Here is an 18970-nt window from a genome sequence, read left to right on the forward strand (position 1 = left end):
CACCCAATAAAGGCCTGATAGGTGAAGTTAATTACTGGGGCATGCTATAGTTATCATGTTATACATAGAGCTCCAGAGATGTTCTTTGGAAATAACAAATAAGCCTGTTTACACTGTTTAGAGAGCAGTATAAAATTTTGATCATAGCTACATAAGACACTGTAGTGCTCTTAAAATACACTACAATACTTTTGTTCAGATTTTGTCTGTGCCAACCTGCAGATTTGATCAATTAGTGTGTTTCTATCTGAAACTTTCAAAAAGTCTGCAAGTGTATGATGTCTAGTTTAAGAAAAATCAGTTCAGATTTTGTAATTAGTCCTGCAATTAGTCCGCCTTCAAGGAAAATTATATTGATGAACAGGTAGTGTGTATGTGCCCCGTGTTTGTCTATGGCCGGAAACAGGTGGCAGTAGCTCCATTGTTTCTATTTCAGCACCACCCATAGAGAAGTTAGACTCTCTGTTGTGAGACGCAGGGTTTAAGTTGTGAGCTTATCTAAGGAAGGAAGGGCTGGCTAAGAGGTGAACTCTTTGTTCTTCAGGGTATCAGACAGTCGTTAAATTTGATTTAAATTGTAATGTGCAGTTCAACTTTTATGTACAGTTAAATCATTACAACTGCCTTGATAGCCATGATATAGGGAAAACACACACAATAATGATCCATTCAAGACAATTAAACTTTAATTTATATAAAATTGGTCTTTGTCCAGCAAAAGAGTGTAACAAAACATTGTCCATATTATTATCCTCATCTTCACTCTTTACATGTATCTTTGTTTGGTTAGTGAGTCCTCAACCTGCTTGGACTATTAACTATTATACACTACAAACATTACAACATGGCCTCTTAAACAACAACATTATTATCTTCTTGTTACTTAAAAGCAAACAGGCTCCAGGCCATTCAAATGAATACATTAAGACACCAAATAACTGGTTGTAAATAAGCAACTTAGAGGTTATATTTAACTTGCCATTGCCCCACTCTCATTGTTTTGTAATGTTCTATAGTTAAAATGCCATAACAGATTATTTAACAAAACAATCACATTTTCTGGGCAAATAAAATATAAACATTTGATAATAAATAGTGCGGCAAGTCACCCCTTGCACAATCAGCGTCACAAGAGAGCGAGGGACGAAGATACAGACAAGCAACGTCTCCAAGGCATGATTACTAACAATGGTTGTTTTCTCTTCTCCAGACACAAGCGGCTGACGATTGGCAGACCACGCACAATCCTTCACAGAACAACACTTCTCCCATTCTCTGGAGCATAACATGGAAGAGCATAACCTAGCAGTTTGGACTTTTCCCCACTGGCAGTTGCACCCTTCACTTTCACAATTTGTAAATAAAGCACCCTCCAGGGATGGTTATTGCTATTCTGTGTAGTTTCGTTGCTTCACTCACCACAATAGATATTAAAATGACTGCATAAAAATATTCTTTATCTCTTCTGAACATGCTAAATTCCTTCTGTACACTTGCCTTATTCATCTATCTTTCATAATCATTCATATGTTGAATTTCATATCCAATCATTTCATCCTTGATTGAGCCCTCATATTTCCTGTCTGAACCCCCAGAATTCTTTGCACTCTCACACAAACCATCTTTAACATTATAACAGCACAATTACTACAACTAAAAGGGATCTTCAGCCTGATACTTAATATTTGAAGAAGCCTTTTCAGTGTTAGAATTTCAGCTAAGCTAAATAAATAATATTTTAACAATGTTAAAGTCAGCACATCTAGTGCAGGAGTACTACATTCTTGGCGGACCTGTATGTTCATTAGTATATTTATTATAATGTTCTCCTTGAATGCAGTACTCCACCTCTTTAATTATTTAAAAACTGTATGATAGATCCATCAATCCTCATCTTATACTGTATGTTTGGTTTCTTTTTAGGCCAAGAAACAAATTTAATTTTAAATATAATTTTGATTCCCTTAGCATGCTTGTAGTAAGGTGGATCCATGTTGGTATGGGTCGGCCAGAACCTTGTAACGGATCTTGGTGTTGGTAATCGCGCCATGTTTCTGTCTCAGGTGAAGCCTCAGCTGGCTCTTATGACGGAAGTACAGGAGACATTTGTCACACTGTGAAAGAGAGAGATTTATAGAGCAGAAAGTGAGTTTGAAAAAGTGAGATTTTCAGCTGTACATTGAGAACACAGTATATTTATGTAGGTATTTTCGGAAATGCGCACAGTCCAAAAAATAGACAAATGGCTTTTGGTATGTGTTGTAGTGATATAGAGTTTAAGATTATAACCCACGCTGTATGGTTTCTCTCCAGTGTGAATACGCAGGTGGCTCTTCAGCGTCTGAAGGTGGCGGAAACGTGTTCCACAGGTGTTACATGGATATGGCTTTTCCCCAGTATGGATCAGGACGTGGGCACGCAGGTGAGCAACCTACAACACACAGCCACAGAATTACAATGTGCGACCTCAACGGAAACATTGTATTATTAAGTCGACTTGTGATATATAGTGACGTATTGGAGGAATTTATTTAACATAAAAGGAAATTGTATTTGTTAAATTGTGCAGCTGTACCTGGACAAATCTGGCTCCACATGTGTCACAACGGTATGGCTTCTCGCCAGAGTGGATGCGGGAGTGAGTCTTTAGATTTGCAGGCCGGTTAAATTGTGCCCCACACACATTACAGCAGTACGGCTTGTCTCCTATAGAAAGATAAAAATTTAGAGGTGTTTTGTGTGATGAAATTGAATGTATTTGTGTGATGAAGCCGAAGATACATTTACATGTGGCTAACCTAAGCTAAAGAGGTCAAAACCACTAGGTTATGGGTGGCTGGTGTTAATAATCCAACAATATCTGTTGAGGCATGAAAAGCAACCTTACCTCTACATGACTGTTTTGTGCTGACTTTATTTCCAGAGTAAGAGAGCGGTGTAGAAAAGTTCTCGAATTTGATTGGATGTTGGTCCAACAAATGACTTTGATTGATACCATGATTGGCTATTTCTAATACTGGGGTGCAGATAAATGGACTACAGAGACCTAAAAAAAAAGAATGAGTGGAAATCATTATGTCTGTGGATTTTCATAAACACATCTATAGTATTCATAATAAATGTAAGATGCTTCACTGACCTTTGTCCTCCGTGACTGAAAGAGTAAGGGGTTGAAAATTCCCTTCAACAGCATGATGGGGAGTAAAAGATTTTTGCTGTGATGCGGTATACGGAAAAGATGGGAATTTCCTGAAAAAAGATCAGTTTTACCAATCATCTGTAATTTCATCAAAAGTGGAAATGTAAAACTAAAATGTGTGTTGTTAACATATACAAACCTATTATTCAGCCCAGGTTCCTGCCTTGTCCACACATCATTGGCCGTCTTAGATGAGATTTTCATCTTATCACCCCCAAAAGACGATTGGCTTTGACCTTGATGATTCTCTTCAGGCCCTTCCTCCTTTATAGGTGTGGTACACAGAGGGTTGAGGACAATATACTTGTACTTCTTCCAGTTACAGGCTTTTGGATACGGAGTGGACTTAGAATCAGTTCGCTTCTGTTGGATAAAGTATCACAATTATATATAAAATATACGTTTCAAATTATTCAAATGACTCAAATATGGTCATACGATTACAGACATGCACACCTTAAATTGGGGAGAGAGATTACAGCTGCTGGATTCAGCAGGTGAGTTGGGATGACCTGTTGAAGGAGATGGACTGTCTAGGAACAGGTTGGGGGGAGTTGAAGGTGAAGACTCAAGTTCCTCTGATTTCAGAGTCTGAGACATGGGGACTGAAGTTACTGAATCCAATGAGGTTCTTTCTTCGGGCACCCTGCAAATACAGCACTAAGTTAGATTTTGATGGGACTCTAAGAGAATGAATTCATGTAAAATGCACACAAAAACTCATAAAACTCTTAAGCTATTCTCTGTCTCTATTTACCTGGCTCGGTCTGGTGTGGGATCTTCTGCGTCTGCTGTAGGCCTGGAGGGGGAGGAGAAGATATTGGGATGAGCAGGTGGTGACCTGCCACCGAAGGGCGCTCTTGAGGTTGGTTCCATTAAAGAGGGACTCACAGAAACTCTCTGACTGCACAGAACAAACACACACACACTGTTAGCCTTTTTCACTCAACACCATTTTCAATATTTCGTTTTTGCTTCCATCTCTTGCCTGATCTTCAGTCTTACCTGTACTGAATAAATGTTCGACAGGTGTCTGCAACATGCTCCATCTGTAGGTAGGTGGCAGCGGCGAGCACTCCAGAGACAGTACCAGGTGTGAGAGGGAGGCGGGAGGTGTACATGAAGTCCAGCAGCAGGGACACGCTACCCGCGTCCATCCCCTCCGGAAGGGTAAGAGAGAGACCTTGCTTACCACAAGCACCATTTACTCGACAAGAGAAGATTGTGTAGAAGAATCCACTGGGGGGAGAAGATGAAGACATGCAACCCATGAAATTGACATTTCTAACACAATGCTTTTTGGAATTTTGAGTTCTAAAAAGATACATTTAACAAAACCTAAACATAGAAAATCTTTACCAGGTAGCAAATCGGACAGAAGAAAAGATGAAAATCTAATAAAAAAATTGGATGTTATACAACATTCATGTGTCTCCAGAGGGGTATATAAAAATATAAAAAGTAGATGTTGATGCATCAGTGGATAACTGTCTTTAAACAAAGTCTTAACACAAACAGGAAAAGGGATGGCGTGAGGAAAGCAGAAGAGGGGTTGGGGTGAGTGACACTCCTTCTTAACCAACCTGCATGCGATAAGCACAGCGCAGTGGGCGCGCAGCTTGGTGGTGCCCACTAGCAGTGTGGCATCTGTCAGAATATCCCGATTTCGCAGTTCATTTAAGTTCAACAATACATCATTGGAGTGGCGTGTGAACTCTTTAATGTACCCCTCCATCTTCATCACATGCGTGTCTGCAGCATGCCCTGAGGGCTTTTGATGTTCTTCTTCCACCTGCATTTATTTCACTAATGAATAAAGGATGCACATATCAGATTCATCATCGTAGATATGTTACCGACAGATTTTTATGAAATATATAGTAAACACAATTCAGGGGGTTTATGGTAGATCTAGAGACATAAGACAGTATATCTGGAAAGCTTGTTTACCTGTCTGTAGTGGTTAAAGTGACAAAATAAGACTCAGAAGAATCTGTTTGGGGAGACCAGCTCCCTACTCGTACCTGTCATTAAAAGAGACAAACTCATTTTAACCGACATGCATTAGCTGTGTAAAATGTTGATTCAAATTTATAATAATAATATTTACTTAAATAACTTAAATAAAAATACACTACAAATGACATGCAACCTAATATGACAGAAAAAAGTTATTGAACAAAGATGGAAAAATAGTGAATAAACAGTTTTTAACATCTCTTTTTGATCTACACTAAAAAATAAAATAATGTGCATTGATGTATACACATCTTGCATGTGGTTTTGGTAAAATAATAAAAGATAAAGCATGTTTCCTTGCCTAATAACAAATATTGATAAATGAAGTCTAAGAATGTAAGTCTAATTTTGTCTAAAAATGCCAATAAAACTGGTATACCTTATTTCAGAAATAACTCACCCCGACCAGCAGGGACGAGAACACACGCCACTCTGTCCTTAAAGCTCACCAGTTCTTCTGATCTTACAATGTCCTGCCTTTCTCACTCACCCGCGTCTCTGAAAAACTGACCAGTCTGACCTAAGACAGCATATCCTTTATAACGCTGTGCAGGAAGTCCCATTCAGCCGGGTGTTTATTTCCTGTGTTAGTAGAAGCTGTCTTTTTACACTGATCTAGGGTCAGTTTTCTGGTGTTTCTTGTAATGATTGAAGTCGGAAGAATGGTTGAGAAAGAATAGCCTCTGCTCAGTGTAAAAAAAACTACTAAAATCCCCCTTTTCTACACTGCCCACGCGGTGGAAACTCAGCGGGAAAGGGCTCCAGGCCCCTGTCTTTCTGTATTTATAGTCGTGTATTAAAGCCCTTTGTGTTCAATCTTTCTTCATTGATGACAGGAAATTGAGGAGCGTGCTTGATGCGTGTTTTTGTGTCCTCTTGTATCTTTGTGTGGATGAGAGGAATTCAGGGAATGTACGATTGCATGTTAGAGCGCATACTTGATGTGTAGCTGAGTGATAGCTTGCATGGGGTTATGTGCATTGTCAAAGAGTCAGAAGTCCTGTCAACACTGTCCAGGAGTTCAACTAACCAAAGCAAACTTGCTTGACCCAGCGTATGTCCAGGACAGTGGAAATTGTCTGAGAGGAAGTTTTTGCAAATACATCAACTTTAATCTGAAATGCTTGTACTGAGCTGCTATACAAATCTTTGGACAAGCTTATCTTTTAATGAGTATAACCCGTCACTAAATATATACAAGTTTAGAACACTATAATGACCCAAAATGCTTTTGTGTTTTAAAACCAAACCTTGACTAAGTAAACAAAATTAGAACAGATCAACTATAGAATAAAGTAACGTGTTGGTTAAAGACTTTAAATGGAACTTTAATTGCAAGATTGTAGGTTGGCTTTCTTTCCAATACATTTATCCCAGTGTTGCTGTATAGGTCTGTCCTGTCATAAGTGTAGGCCTACCAAAAAACATGTTGGATACAAAATGTTTTATCAAAAACTTAAAAACTTTTAATAAGAAAACATGGGGGACATTCAACTCAAAATTAATAACAAATATTGCTTTTAAATGTCCATTTGCAATTAAAACAACAAAAAGCTTTCTCATTCAAGTTCCCACCACAAGAAGGGGGTTCTGAGTGGTCTTAAAAGTATTTCGGTCCAGTTTATAGGGTGTTGTAGATGGTTGTTTGATCTAAGATGGTTTCTGTGGTTGTTAGGTTTATTATTTACTAAGCCAGGTCAATGTGTGTCATGATCCTGCCCTTTTCTTGTCTTGATTTTCAAGTCTTGTGGTAGGATCATGACATACCCATGTGTTTTATGTGGAGAAAGGGCATGGCATTGTTTTTGTTTTGTAATGCCCTTCTCTCTTTCTAGTGTTGCGTCCTTTAGCTCCGCCCCCTTGTGTCTCCGTAGCGCCCCATTAGTCTTTCATCCCTCTCACCTGTCCCATTATCTTCTAGCCAGTCTCCATTAGCGTTGAAGTCTTATCACCTGCCCGTCACTGTCCCGTTTCAATCTTCCCTAGTTAGTGTTTCCTAACATATTGTCTCAGTTCCGTTTGTCCCTCGTCGGTGCATTGTTCTTTGTACATGTGTTTGCCCTCCCTTTGACTGGTCCGTGGATAACCTGTTTCCTGCATGAGAATCGAGTTTTGGTCTTATTATTTATGGTTATTCTGGACCTATTTGCTTTGTTCTCCTCGTGGAAGTTTTTTTTTTAATTCTTGTTTTATTAGTTGTTTTCCCCATTGTGGGTTTTTTTTTATTCAAATAAAAGTTTTGTTTACCCTTCGCTGCCTGCATCTGGGTTCTGACTCTCTATCCCTGACATATGTGATGTTTTATTCCCTAGTTCACAAGGATAGTTGTCCTTCAATGTGAAAATGCTATCATCATATACTCACCCTGTGAGTATATACTCATTTGAAATCTGTGTGATTTTCTTCTCCTGCAGAAAATGTTGGTAACCAAAAACCATTGGTATGCGTTGTCTTCTGTTGTATAGACGCAACCAATGCCAGTCAATGGGGACCAGCAGTTTTCTGTTCACAACATTTTTCAAAATATCTTTGTGGTTTAATCCCAGAATTTTCATTTTGAAGGTGAACTATCTCTTTATGTACATTTAGAATATTATTTTTACCTGCTGTATTGTCCACTTGTAAAAGTTTTAAATCTGACAGCTATAAAACGTGATTCACACAACACATTATAAAAACAAACTGACCGTACAGACACTGTGAATCTGATGGATTGGTTAACCCAAAGTGTGAACAATAATGCCTCAGCAAACAAAACTATTGAGTGTCTACAATATTTCAGTTTGTCCTTACCTCAGTCTACTACACTTCATTGACCACAAATTATTAATCAAAGTAGGCCAACTCAAATGAATCTAGAGAGTTAGTTCCAATCGTTGTAAAATAGACAGATTGAACCAGATTGCATGGAAACAGATTGCAGAGAAAAGGCAAAGGCAAAGGGCACGGCCTTAGTTCAGCCTAAAGATAAGCAACTGGTCAAATGCAGCCAGGTCAGCAGGTACGACCAAATTAGGCCACACTTGCCTGGCTGCCTCTGTCAGGGGTTGCCGGAAACCTCTGTCTGGCTTCCTGTCACAGGAGTGTGTGTACTTCTGGAAGCTTGTTATGGGCAATGAGAGGAAGGATATAAGAGAGTTTAAAAAAAAGTGATATGGGTGATACCCCTCTCACCCGATTGAAAACAACAGACCAACACCTAGAGAAATGCAGCTTGCAGATGTGCAGGAACCATGGAACGCCCCCTCCACTCCACCGCCTGCTCACTCCTAAGGCTTCCTGTGAGACACACACAATTATACATACACACACAGCCAAAGACAGGGTTGAAACGCCTGCTCAGGACATCCGTCAATAAAGCAGGCCGGAGAACGAGACAGGGGATATGGGGGCCCATGTAGGTCTCCAATAGCTTAAAAACAAGCGGAAAGTTACCTCATCTTCTTCTCTCGTGGTTCACAAGAAGGGCTTGTAGGGAACACTCACATTCTGGTCTGTGTTAACCCTGTATTTTGCCATCAAATGCATTCCTGGATGATTGGATTGATACAAACTGGCTTATCCCTTATAATTATAAACAACATTATATCAGACATAGAAATTTTAACCTGGCTACTTACAAACATAAAAAAGCTTATAATGCTGAGCAAGCTTTTTACTTGTTGTGAAAAAAATTGCCAAGCAGTGCCGATGGAAAAATTGTAGTGTGTGATTGCAAAGGTGTTTCTTAATTTATTATTGATAAGTATATGATTATATGATTCTTTAACACTGATGTGTTCTGGGTGGTTTCTTACTAAATCAAAAGCACAACCTTTTATAAAAGGATAAAAAAAAAATATTTATCATAGGAAAAATCATTAAAGTGATTGTATTGTATTGAGGCTATAATTACAATCCCATAATTTCCCAACACAAGAAACTGCTTTGTATTCTAAGGTATCAGCTGATATAATGTAATATTACGTTAATTAAGTAAAAAAATGTGTCATGCCTGGACTTTGGTCAAGTTTTTGATTTATTGGTCAAGTAGAAGATTTGGTGAACAAAAGCCTAAATACACTTTTATTGTTATCTGTATATCTGAACATGCACGTGAATTTTAATCACTCAAATTCAATCACATGTTATCCACATATAATTAAAATGAAATAGTTATGAAATAATTATTATAATAACAGAAAAAAGGCATTGAGCTTTAAGAAGTCATGGAATTACAGAATTCATCCTTTGTTTGTGGTTAAACACGCACTGTGTTTGTTAATGTGATTCGGAAGTATCTTTTGGACTGGGGTGTTGACTGCGTGTGTGTGTCCTTGTGCTCCTATTTGTTTTGATAGCGGCTAAATCAATTGTTTCTTTGGTGCGATGGGAAAAAAAGAGGGAGAGAAAAACAACAGAAGAAAAAACACAGAGAGGGAGATGTGGGTCTAGGCGACTTCCAGGCATTGTGTGACCAACGGAAGAGAGGGGGCGGAAAGGAAAAGTGAGACCATTACTAAACGAGTTCGGCCAATTAACGGAAACCATACGGTGTGTCAGGCTGACAGCAGCTCCGTTATTCAGATCGGACCCTTAGTGTTGCATGCCTCTGCAGTGTGATCTGAGGGCACAAATGACTGTCTGTATTCTTTGACTCTGATAATGCTGATAAATATGAATCATGTTGTTTTTTAAAGCATGAATTAAGAAATTGTGTAAAATTGTTGTTGTTCAAAGTCAAATAGAATATAGAAATGAAAAAAAATGTTTTTGAACACTAAAATAACACTAATATAGATGAGTTGGCTGCAAACAATGACTGTGGATTAATAAACTGCCTCTTCCTGCTGAATCTGAGCGATGTGGACATATAAGGACATGCTTTGTGGACATCCGGTGTGGAGGGTGGTGTGTGGGGGCAATGGGTGTTTGTCCTCTTGAGGAAGGTGGCAGGGGGGGAACAAAAATGGACAATGAAGAAAATTAGGATGCACTGAAAAGGATCACAGGTTGGAGGTGAGTTTTATGCAATGTCATGTATTTTTGTGTTTGTGTGTGCTTGTGTATGCATGCTGCTGATGAGGATAGTTAAGATCTCTCAGACTTATGGATTCTGCATGATGGGGTGTTGGATAAATCTCTTGTTAAATAGAAGAAAAAAAACATTGACCTAGATATTGCGAACATTCCAAAACCCAAGAAAAGCTCAAAGTGTACTTGCTCTTTATATAGAAACAATGTTTCTATTAAACAACACTGTGCCAGGATCATTAAATGACTTAGCAGCCAAATAATCAAGATGTTTGCTAAATTGTCTGCAACTAAAAATGTGGAAGATATTTAAGGTCATGTGTTACCGCTTTTTATAACCAGCACATGGCTATTCATAGATTCTAAAGCAACATTAAAAATAATCTTCAATAGATCTAGGACAAATCCTTACAAACAATACCCTATTAATATTCCTGTCTCCAAGCAAACACATATACAGAAAAAAGTCCTTTTAACTAAGTGTTTGTAATATAATTTATATTTTAATTGGGAAATTAAATCTTCAAGAATGAATAAGACTAAAATCCACGCTATAGCACATTACACTTCCAACAATAAAAATCCTGTCATATTTATTATATTAGTCTTGTTTCTGTGAAACAGGAGATATTTTGAGAACGGTCTCAGTAGTTTTGTATCCATATAATGGAAGTCAATAGGGTCCAGTGTTGTTTGGTTACAGACAATACTTCCAAATATCTTCTGCATTCTACAGAACGAAGTCATACAGGTTTGAAATTTCATAGAGTGAGAGAATGATGAAAGAACGTGCATTTTTGGGTGAACTTACCCTTTAACACGAAGGCACAGTTTGTTTGTTTACAAAAGTATTACAATTTTTTTCATATAAATAAAAACTAAAGACTACCAAATGTCAAATAACCTTTTAAAAATTGTAAGTCCTAATGCAAGTCTTTAAACCCAAAATGGGATGGCTGCAGAAATAATAATTTTAACAAAATGATTACAAAATTGTAGGTTCATTTATCTAAGTTGGTTAAGAATGGTGCTTTAATTGTGTGTTTAAATGTGTCTTTAATTATTTGCTGGTCTTTGCACAACTGGTAAGGGTTGAAACCTAGTTTTATAGCACTAATTCTAATATTATAAATTCTATAAAATGTGACTTTGTAAAAATTGGGGGAATGTGCTCAAGACATTTGTCTAAAAGAGAGCAAAGGGTGTTGCACGTGCTGGTCTGTAGAGCAAGGGTTCCCAAACTTTTCAGCCCGTGTTGTGGCAAATCGGCCTTCCATCGCAAAATTAAACTTCATTTGCTCGAGCAGGCAAAGTGAGAAATACAGAGTTCATCTAAAGATGTCCCACGAATACATATCTGACTCCATCTTTTACACAGCAACCTCATGTGTTTTTTTACAGTGTTAACCAATCATGTTTTACCTGACATCACCTTCTACCAATCAGGTTTCACATGATATCACCTTTCTTTCTGAGTCGCAACCATTATATCTTACTCAGGTCTTAACCTGCCACGGTTATATGTCAGGTTTACTACGCTATACTGTAGCGAAACCCTTTCGAAGTTCTTGAAAGAAAAGTATACATTTTCTTTTTAGCAGGCAAATGTATATCATATTTGTCATTTACTAAAACCTTTATTGCTTTATTGCGTAGTTTTTATTACAATGAGCTCATGGTTGAATGGACAATGTGTAACCCAAAAAGATAAAAAGATTACTCAACACACAAGTGTTCGTGACTTTGTGCAATATAGTATAGTAATGAAGAGACTACTGTCTACTTTGTGTTTCAAAACATACTTGAACCATACTTGAACCAACCAATGTCTATAAAGTGTATGTGCAGTATGTGACTACAAAATGTATGTGTAATGCCAACCAGATGCCTAATGGTTCTGCTTGGTGCTTGACCCATGAGGTTCATGGCCAGTGCTATGAGAGAAGTATACGAGACCTTTAACTAACTGAAATGTATTATTTCATATAGGAAACTCAATACTATATTAGAAAAGCAACCATACCCGCGACTTTGTGACTCCCAAAATGGAAAAATTGGCATAAAATTGATTAAACATAGTCGTGATCTCATCATTTACGTAACCACGTGTCATTCATACTTGACATTGCATCATTCATTTGCTAAATCTGAATATATTTTCATAACCACTAAAATATTTGTGCTCATAATGTGCCTATAGGCTATTTAATCATGTATAAATCATGTTAAAACACGGGACAAAATTTAAACCAAATAAATTCATATTTCTTTAGTTATTTATTCCTGTAATAGAGTTTGCAAGCATGAACTTTGCACCAAATTATTACTGGAAAATAGTAACAATAACAGATTAACAGAACAGAAAACCGATATACAACAAAACAATTTCTCCCTATCCCACTAATTCTCTAGCTTTAAAAAAATTTTTACTGAAGAACAAAGCTTTTAAAACTGCTTTTCCATTTTTGTTCAGTGTTATGTTTAGACACAATAATATAACAAATTACATTTCCCTTTAAATAATGTTTATATAATAAAGTAGCCTACTTTAAATCTTTGGCTTTTTTCCCCCAAAGGGCCACTTTTTTCTGGTAAGCTAACGCCAGCTAGCTAGCTAACGTCAGGTTAGACTTCAAATTCACAAAGTTAAAGCTAGATTTAGTTTGTTTCACCTGGAATATTTTACGGCAGGGTTTCCCACAGCACTTTATAGCGCCCGCCTAAGCAACACATGCCTGCCTCCTTAACAAGCCCAAGTAGAAAAAGGCCCTTGTCAGGTTCATGACCCTAGTCAGGTTCCATTCAATGTGACTGTGACTCAATGTCACAGTTGTGTGTGAGGCAGAACCCAAATGCAGGCAGGTGAATATAACAAGAGACTTTTATTAGATTAAACAAAACAAAACCCACGATGGAGCAAAACAGAGACTAGTACTCACAAACAGAAAACTTTCCACGAGGGGAACAAAACAAAACAAGATAGCTAATAAATAATAAGTCCAAAACACGAAATCCACATACAGAACTCACAGGGAGGAAACATTCAATACTTGAAACAGGGTAATCCAAATAACATCCGGAAGGGTAACGCGGGGCAAGACTAGAAAGACAAAACAATGAACCGATGAGGTGTGATGGAAACAGAGGTAAATAGCGACATGATAACGAGGGGAGATTGCGCAGGGACGGAGAAGGGCTGGTGACAAGACTAAACACTAATGGAATGGTTGCCGTCTGGACTGCCGGCTGCTGCTCCGGAACGGTTGCCGTCTGGACTGCCGGCTGCTGCGCCGGACTGGACGCCGGCTGGGACGGACACTACGCCTCCCTCCGTTGCTTCTTCCTCTTAAGGCGGGCCACCGGACTGGTGGTTGGCTGCAACAGGGAGACGAAGGGCACGGCTAGCACCGACCGGGATTCCTCCAACGAGGGCCCCCAAGGCTCTCTCCACCCATGTCTGCCAAGGAGTCCTGCTGGTGGCGGAGAGGAGTCAGGGGACAAGGCGAAACCGGAACCCCGACTTCTGAGGGGTCGTCCTCTGGGGTAGTTGCAAGCCCTGTGAGAGGCTCCGCCACGGATAGTGCCCTGGACTCCTTACGCTCCATAGCGATCCGGAGCCAGTCCACGAAGCCCAGGACTAGGGATGGGTACCGAAACTCGGTACTTTATCGGTCTCGGGGCTAAATTATAAAAGACCGAAGTATCGATAAGCTCTGACGTTAATGGTTCTGCTGTCGGTACTGGAGAAATTAAGAAAAACATTTACTATTTCTTATTGCTAAATAAACGTTAACTAGCATATTTTAATTGACCAACCATGTCTAATTTGCGATAATATTAAAGACATTTACCTGCATTTTTGATATTCGCAATCTCGCACGCGAAATGTCCGTCTGTGCAACAAACAACACGAGAGCTCGCGCTTAATAGAGTGACGATTGCGGAGAGAATCAAACGCTCTAAAGTCTGGTTACATTTTACTCGAGTGGATGCAGATAATGCGCGTTGCAATAAGTGCAAGAAGACTTTTGCTTGTAAGAGCGGAAACACAAGTAATCTGGCTAAACATATCTCTAAAGTACATTATGTGCAGACTGATAAATGCAAAGTTTTCGACTGCCTGCTAGCTAATAGTTCATTATCCACGTCCTCAGGTACGTATGCTAGCCTAGCAGTCTTCCGAAATAACACAGACATAAACATTGCATAAGATTTCTTTAAATTAGTATGTAATAATTTAATAAACACACATCACATAAAAAAATAGCCTACATATTTATCAGCAGTAGCCTAAATAAATCTTAAACATAAAAAATGCTTTCACAGTACTGCATTTAAAATGGATGAATAATAATAAATTATGCCTTAGAAATTATTAATCAGAGCTTACCTAAAAAATTAATTTGTAGCGATGAAATACATAAACTTTTTTGTGTTTATGTTTTTATACATATTATGTACCTATTTATCATAAGTACTAAATGCACAAACACACAAATGAAGGAAATATGTGCTACACTACACACATCATCACAAAAGAGAAGATCTCCAGCCACAACACATAATTGGAAAACCATTTCTTTATTATTATTAAACAAAAACAACAAAAAACTCAAACAAATTTAGAACCAAATGCATTTTATTTTAATTCTCTATGAATAATAGGCGGGTATGAGTCATATTTTACCTGCATTAAGATATGTTAGGTCAACCGATGTAAAAACTCCAGCTTTAGTTTTGTCTTTCATAAAACAACACAACAAAAAGTACCGATAAGAGTACCGTTAAAGTACCGGATCGTTAAGTCGTATCGATAAAAGTATTAGTACCGTTAACACCTTAACGATACCCATCCCTACCCAGGACACTCGGCCTGCACATGTCGGCCTGCACAAAGGGTTCATCAAGGCAGCCATTGAAGATTGCCTTCAACTCTGCCTCAGTGAAATCCGTGCTGTGCGCAATGGACAGGAAGTCTGTGGCGAAGACTCTCACGGGGATACCCCTCTGCCGGAATCCGCACAGGATACGAGCCTGGTAGGCACGCATGGAGTCCGTTGCTGGGTTCTTTTTGGTCGGTTCATTCTGTCTCGGTTGTGTGTGAGGCACACAACCGAAACTAATGCGAAATCTGGCGGAAAGAAGAAGGAACAGGTGAGGGAAATAGGGAACTAATGGGACACTAACGGAGAAACAAGGGGGCGGAACTTAGCGAAAAACAGGAGGACACGCGCGGAATATCAAAACATACTGCCACGTGTCTCCACATAAAACAAAACATACACACAAGACATGGTACTGTAACAGCCCTGTCCCCAAGGCACGAAATCTAAGAACAGAAAGGACAGGATCGTCACACTCAAATGCTAAAGAACAGAACAAAACAAACATTTATTGAAGCACCTGAAATAAGAAAAGGTTGGTGTCAAGGACCGAAAGTAAGGGATGCCGTCAAGCTGAAGAAGGAGTCCTATCGGGCCTGGCTGACTCCCGAGGCAGCTGAAGGGTACCGACAGGCCAAGCGGACTGCAGCCCGGGTGGTTGAGGAGGAAAAAACTCGGGCCTGGGAGAAGGACTATCGGTTGGCCTCCAAGAGATTCTGGCAAACCATCTGGCGCTCAGGAGGGGGAAGCAGTGCCAGGGTATGCCAGGGTACTGGAGAGGAGAATCCGGCCGATGGTAGAACCTCGGATTAAGGAGGAACAGTGTGGTTTTCGTCCCGGTCGTGGAACACTGGACCAGCTCTATACCCTCTCCAGGGTGCTGGAGGGTTCATGGGAGTTTGCCCAACCAATCCACATGTGTTTTGTGGATTTGAAGAAGGCATTTGACTGTGTCCCTCGCGGCATCTTGTGGAGGGTGCTCTGGGAGTATGGGATTCGGGACCCTTTGCTAAGGGCTATCCGGTCCCTGTACGACCGGAGCAGGAGCTTGGTTCGCATTGCCGGCAGTAAGTAAGACTTGTTCACTGTGCATGTTGGGCTGCCCTTTGTCGCCGGTTCTGTTCATAATTTTTATGGACAGAATTTTTAGGCGCAGCCAGGGGCCCGAGGGTGTCGGGTTTGGGGACCACATGATTTCATCTCTGCTCTTTGCGGATGATGTTGTAGTGCTGGCCCCATCACTCCAGGACCTTCAGCATGCACTGGGACGGTTTCCAGCCAAGTGTGAAGCGGCTGGGATGAGAATCAGCCCCTCCAAATCCGAGGCCATGGTTCTCAGTCGGAAAAGGGTGGCTTGCCCACTTCAGGTTGGTGGAGAGGTCCTGCCTCAAGTGGAGGAGTTCAAGTATCTTGGGGTCTTGTTCATGAGTGAGGGAAGGATGGAACGGGAGATTGACAGACGGATTGGTGCAGCTTCTGCAGGAATACGTTCGCTGTACCGGTCTGTCGTGGTGAAGAAGGAGCTGAGCCTCAGGACAAAGCTCTCGATTTACCGGTCAATCTACGTTCCTACTCTCAGTAGGAAGCTGTGGGTCATGACCGAAAGGACAAGATCCGGGATACAGGCGCCGAAATGAGCTTTCTCCGCAGGGTGGCTGGGCGATCCCTTAGAGATAGGGTGAGAAGCTCTGTCACTCAGGAGGAGCTCAGAGTAGAACCGCTGCTCCACCACATCGAGAAGGGCCAGCTGAGGTGGCTCAGGCATCTTTTCTGGATGCCCCCTGGACGCCTTCCCGGGAATGTGTTCCGGGCATGTCCCACCGGGAGGAGACCCGGGGGAAGACCTAGGACACGCTGGAGGGACTATGTCTCCCGGCCGGCCAGGGAATGCCTTGGTGTCCCCCTGGAAGAGCTGAGGAAGTGTCTAGGTAGAGGTAAGTCTGGGCATCCCTGCTTAGACTGCTGCCCCCGCGACCCGGCCCCGGATGAAGTGGAAGAAGATGGATGGATGGAGAGTGTGTCTGCCTCCCTGAAAGTGCCGGGAAGACTATTCCAAAGTTTAGGTGCTAGACAGGAAAAGGATCTACCACCTTCACTTGATTTTGAAATTCTAGGTATTACCAACTGACAGGATGCCTGAGAGCGTAATGCACGTGAAGGAATGTAATACAATAGAAGTTTGCTCAAATACCACGTAGGGCTTTATAGGTAATAAGAAAGATCTTAAGGTTAATGCGATTGATGCTTTATAGGTAACCAGTGCAACGTTGACAGAACCGGGCTAATATGCTCATACTTTTTTGTACGTGTAAGAACTCGAGCTGCCACGTTTTGGACCATTTGGAGTTTTTTTTGTAAGCCTGCAGGGCAACCACCTAACAGTGCATTACAGTAATCTAGTCTTGATGTCATGAATGCAGAATTAACTTCTCCACCTCGCCTCCACAGAAAAATATCAACGAGTTCTTCTCTAGCCCTGCCCACTGGTTTGCGCTTGACAATCTGAAGTAACACAAGTGGCGCGGAACCAGATAGAGCGAGCAAGCAATTAACAAACATGCAGTTAAAGATAGCTAAATAATGTGCAATCCCTGGTTGTGGGAGAATATAGTCACTGCACAACCTTCCTTCGGATTCCGGTGTTGTGACGAAAAATGTCTCCTGCCAAATTATGACTCCCCAATTCCCCACTAACATTAGTGTGGGTGATGGGTTAGGATTAGCTAATCCCCCATCAAATTAACGAGGGGAGTCGTAATCTGGCGGGGAGTAAAAATTCGGTACAACACCGGTATTAGATGTTCATGTGGGGAAAAAATTGAGTGTTTGTTCGTTTCATTTCTCTGAGGATTCCTTCGTGAACAAGGAAAAAGGGTTAAAAAGCAGTTACAAAACTTTATTACATTTCGTGCTTGATGATTTCCCTCAATAATATTCAGTTTTTCGCTGTTGCGTAAACCTTTTGGGACCTGTATCACTGGATCCGCGCTTTACCGCCAGTCTTAAAGTGCCAGCGGCTCAGTCACACCAGCACTTATAAGGACACTGGCTGTTTGTGTTTACTTAAAAATATAATTCAAAACCTTTAATTTCAAACATTATCAATTAAAGTTATTAAGTATTTATATTCATATAAAACTTTAAGTATTTAACTAAAGTTGTAAAAAAATACAAATTTTACAGAATTCACAAAGAAAAATCCTTAAGGAACTGACTGTTAATTTCAAACATTATTATCGCCCAGCTCATAAACGTGAAAGCACCAACGCATTACAAACATTACCATAAGCTTTTTTTTGCTCAAGTCAAGTATCGAAGATACTATCTGATGATTCCCCAATCAAATTACATGGATAAAAGAATCGTAAAGAACTTTAAAAGTCCACAAGATATTGAAGTACAGTAGACATACTTTTGCTAGACATGGATAACAATGGGTCAGATGTAGAAAGTTATATATGATTTTTTGTGTTTGGTAATATCTTGCATAAATGTGTTCATGCAAAGCATATTTTCCTTGAGCATAATCAATTTAAACGTATGTGAATATTTTGTGTTTTCTAATAAGCTATATTGCATAAAAAACTTAATGCAAGGCATAATTTCCTTGAAAAAATACCCCTTACAACCTAATCCAAATTCCCTACATTAGCCCCTAATGTTTTAGGCTCAGCCCCTGATGGTTTTATACACCCCTGGGTGTAGGCTAACACAAAGCGGGATGGCTGGTCACCACACAACATAATATTATTTTATAGTTATTAACTCATTACTTATTGTTATTATAAATAATTATGAACTATTACTACAAATGGTCGAATTTCATGAAACTGATTCCAATGCTAATAGATTTGCC

At 39.9% G+C, this 18970-nt stretch overlaps 1 protein-coding gene across 3 annotated transcripts; it reads right to left on the bottom strand.

The window, feature by feature from the left end:
• Positions 1 to 664: 664 nt before the first annotated feature.
• On the bottom strand, positions 665 to 5712 carry bcl6b (BCL6B transcription repressor). Of its 3 annotated transcripts, none has more exons than XM_056746648.1 (12): positions 5619 to 5712; positions 5150 to 5223; positions 4783 to 4991; positions 4205 to 4438; positions 3957 to 4103; positions 3656 to 3845; positions 3339 to 3562; positions 3140 to 3249; positions 2888 to 3046; positions 2576 to 2706; positions 2294 to 2431; positions 665 to 2114 (listed from the first exon to the last, which is right to left on the bottom strand). In XM_056746648.1, exons 3-12 carry the CDS (start codon positions 4938 to 4940, stop codon positions 1965 to 1967), a joined length of 1641 nt encoding a protein of 546 aa, XP_056602626.1. In that variant the 5' UTR covers positions 4941 to 4991; positions 5150 to 5223; positions 5619 to 5712; the 3' UTR covers positions 665 to 1964. The 3 variants fall into 3 exon arrangements, with proteins under 3 accessions (XP_056602626.1, XP_056602610.1, XP_056602618.1); XM_056746632.1 differs by having other exon boundaries at positions 4783 to 5005; XM_056746640.1 differs by having other exon boundaries at positions 4783 to 5005; positions 5598 to 5693.
• Between the last annotated feature and the right edge of the window lie 13258 nt (positions 5713 to 18970).

The sequence above is a fragment of the Triplophysa dalaica genome, chromosome 1, assembly GCF_015846415.1.
Source record: "Triplophysa dalaica isolate WHDGS20190420 chromosome 1, ASM1584641v1, whole genome shotgun sequence".
In the NCBI taxonomy this organism is placed as follows: Eukaryota; Metazoa; Chordata; class Actinopteri; order Cypriniformes; family Nemacheilidae; genus Triplophysa; species Triplophysa dalaica.

Bases quoted from the DNA above. Each gene is read 5' to 3' on its own strand.
- bcl6b (XM_056746632.1), bottom strand. From the start codon at position 4,997: ATGCAGGTGGAAGAAGAACATCAAAAGCCCTCAGGGCATGCTGCAGAC. The intron at 4,439-4,782 runs GTTGGTTAAGAA...TTCTCCCCCCAG, and splicing joins GCTGTGCTTATCGCATGCAG to TGGATTCTTCTACACAATCT. The intron at 3,047-3,139 runs GTCAGTGAAGCA...CTTTTTTTTTAG, and splicing joins TTCAGTCACGGAGGACAAAG to GTCTCTGTAGTCCATTTATC.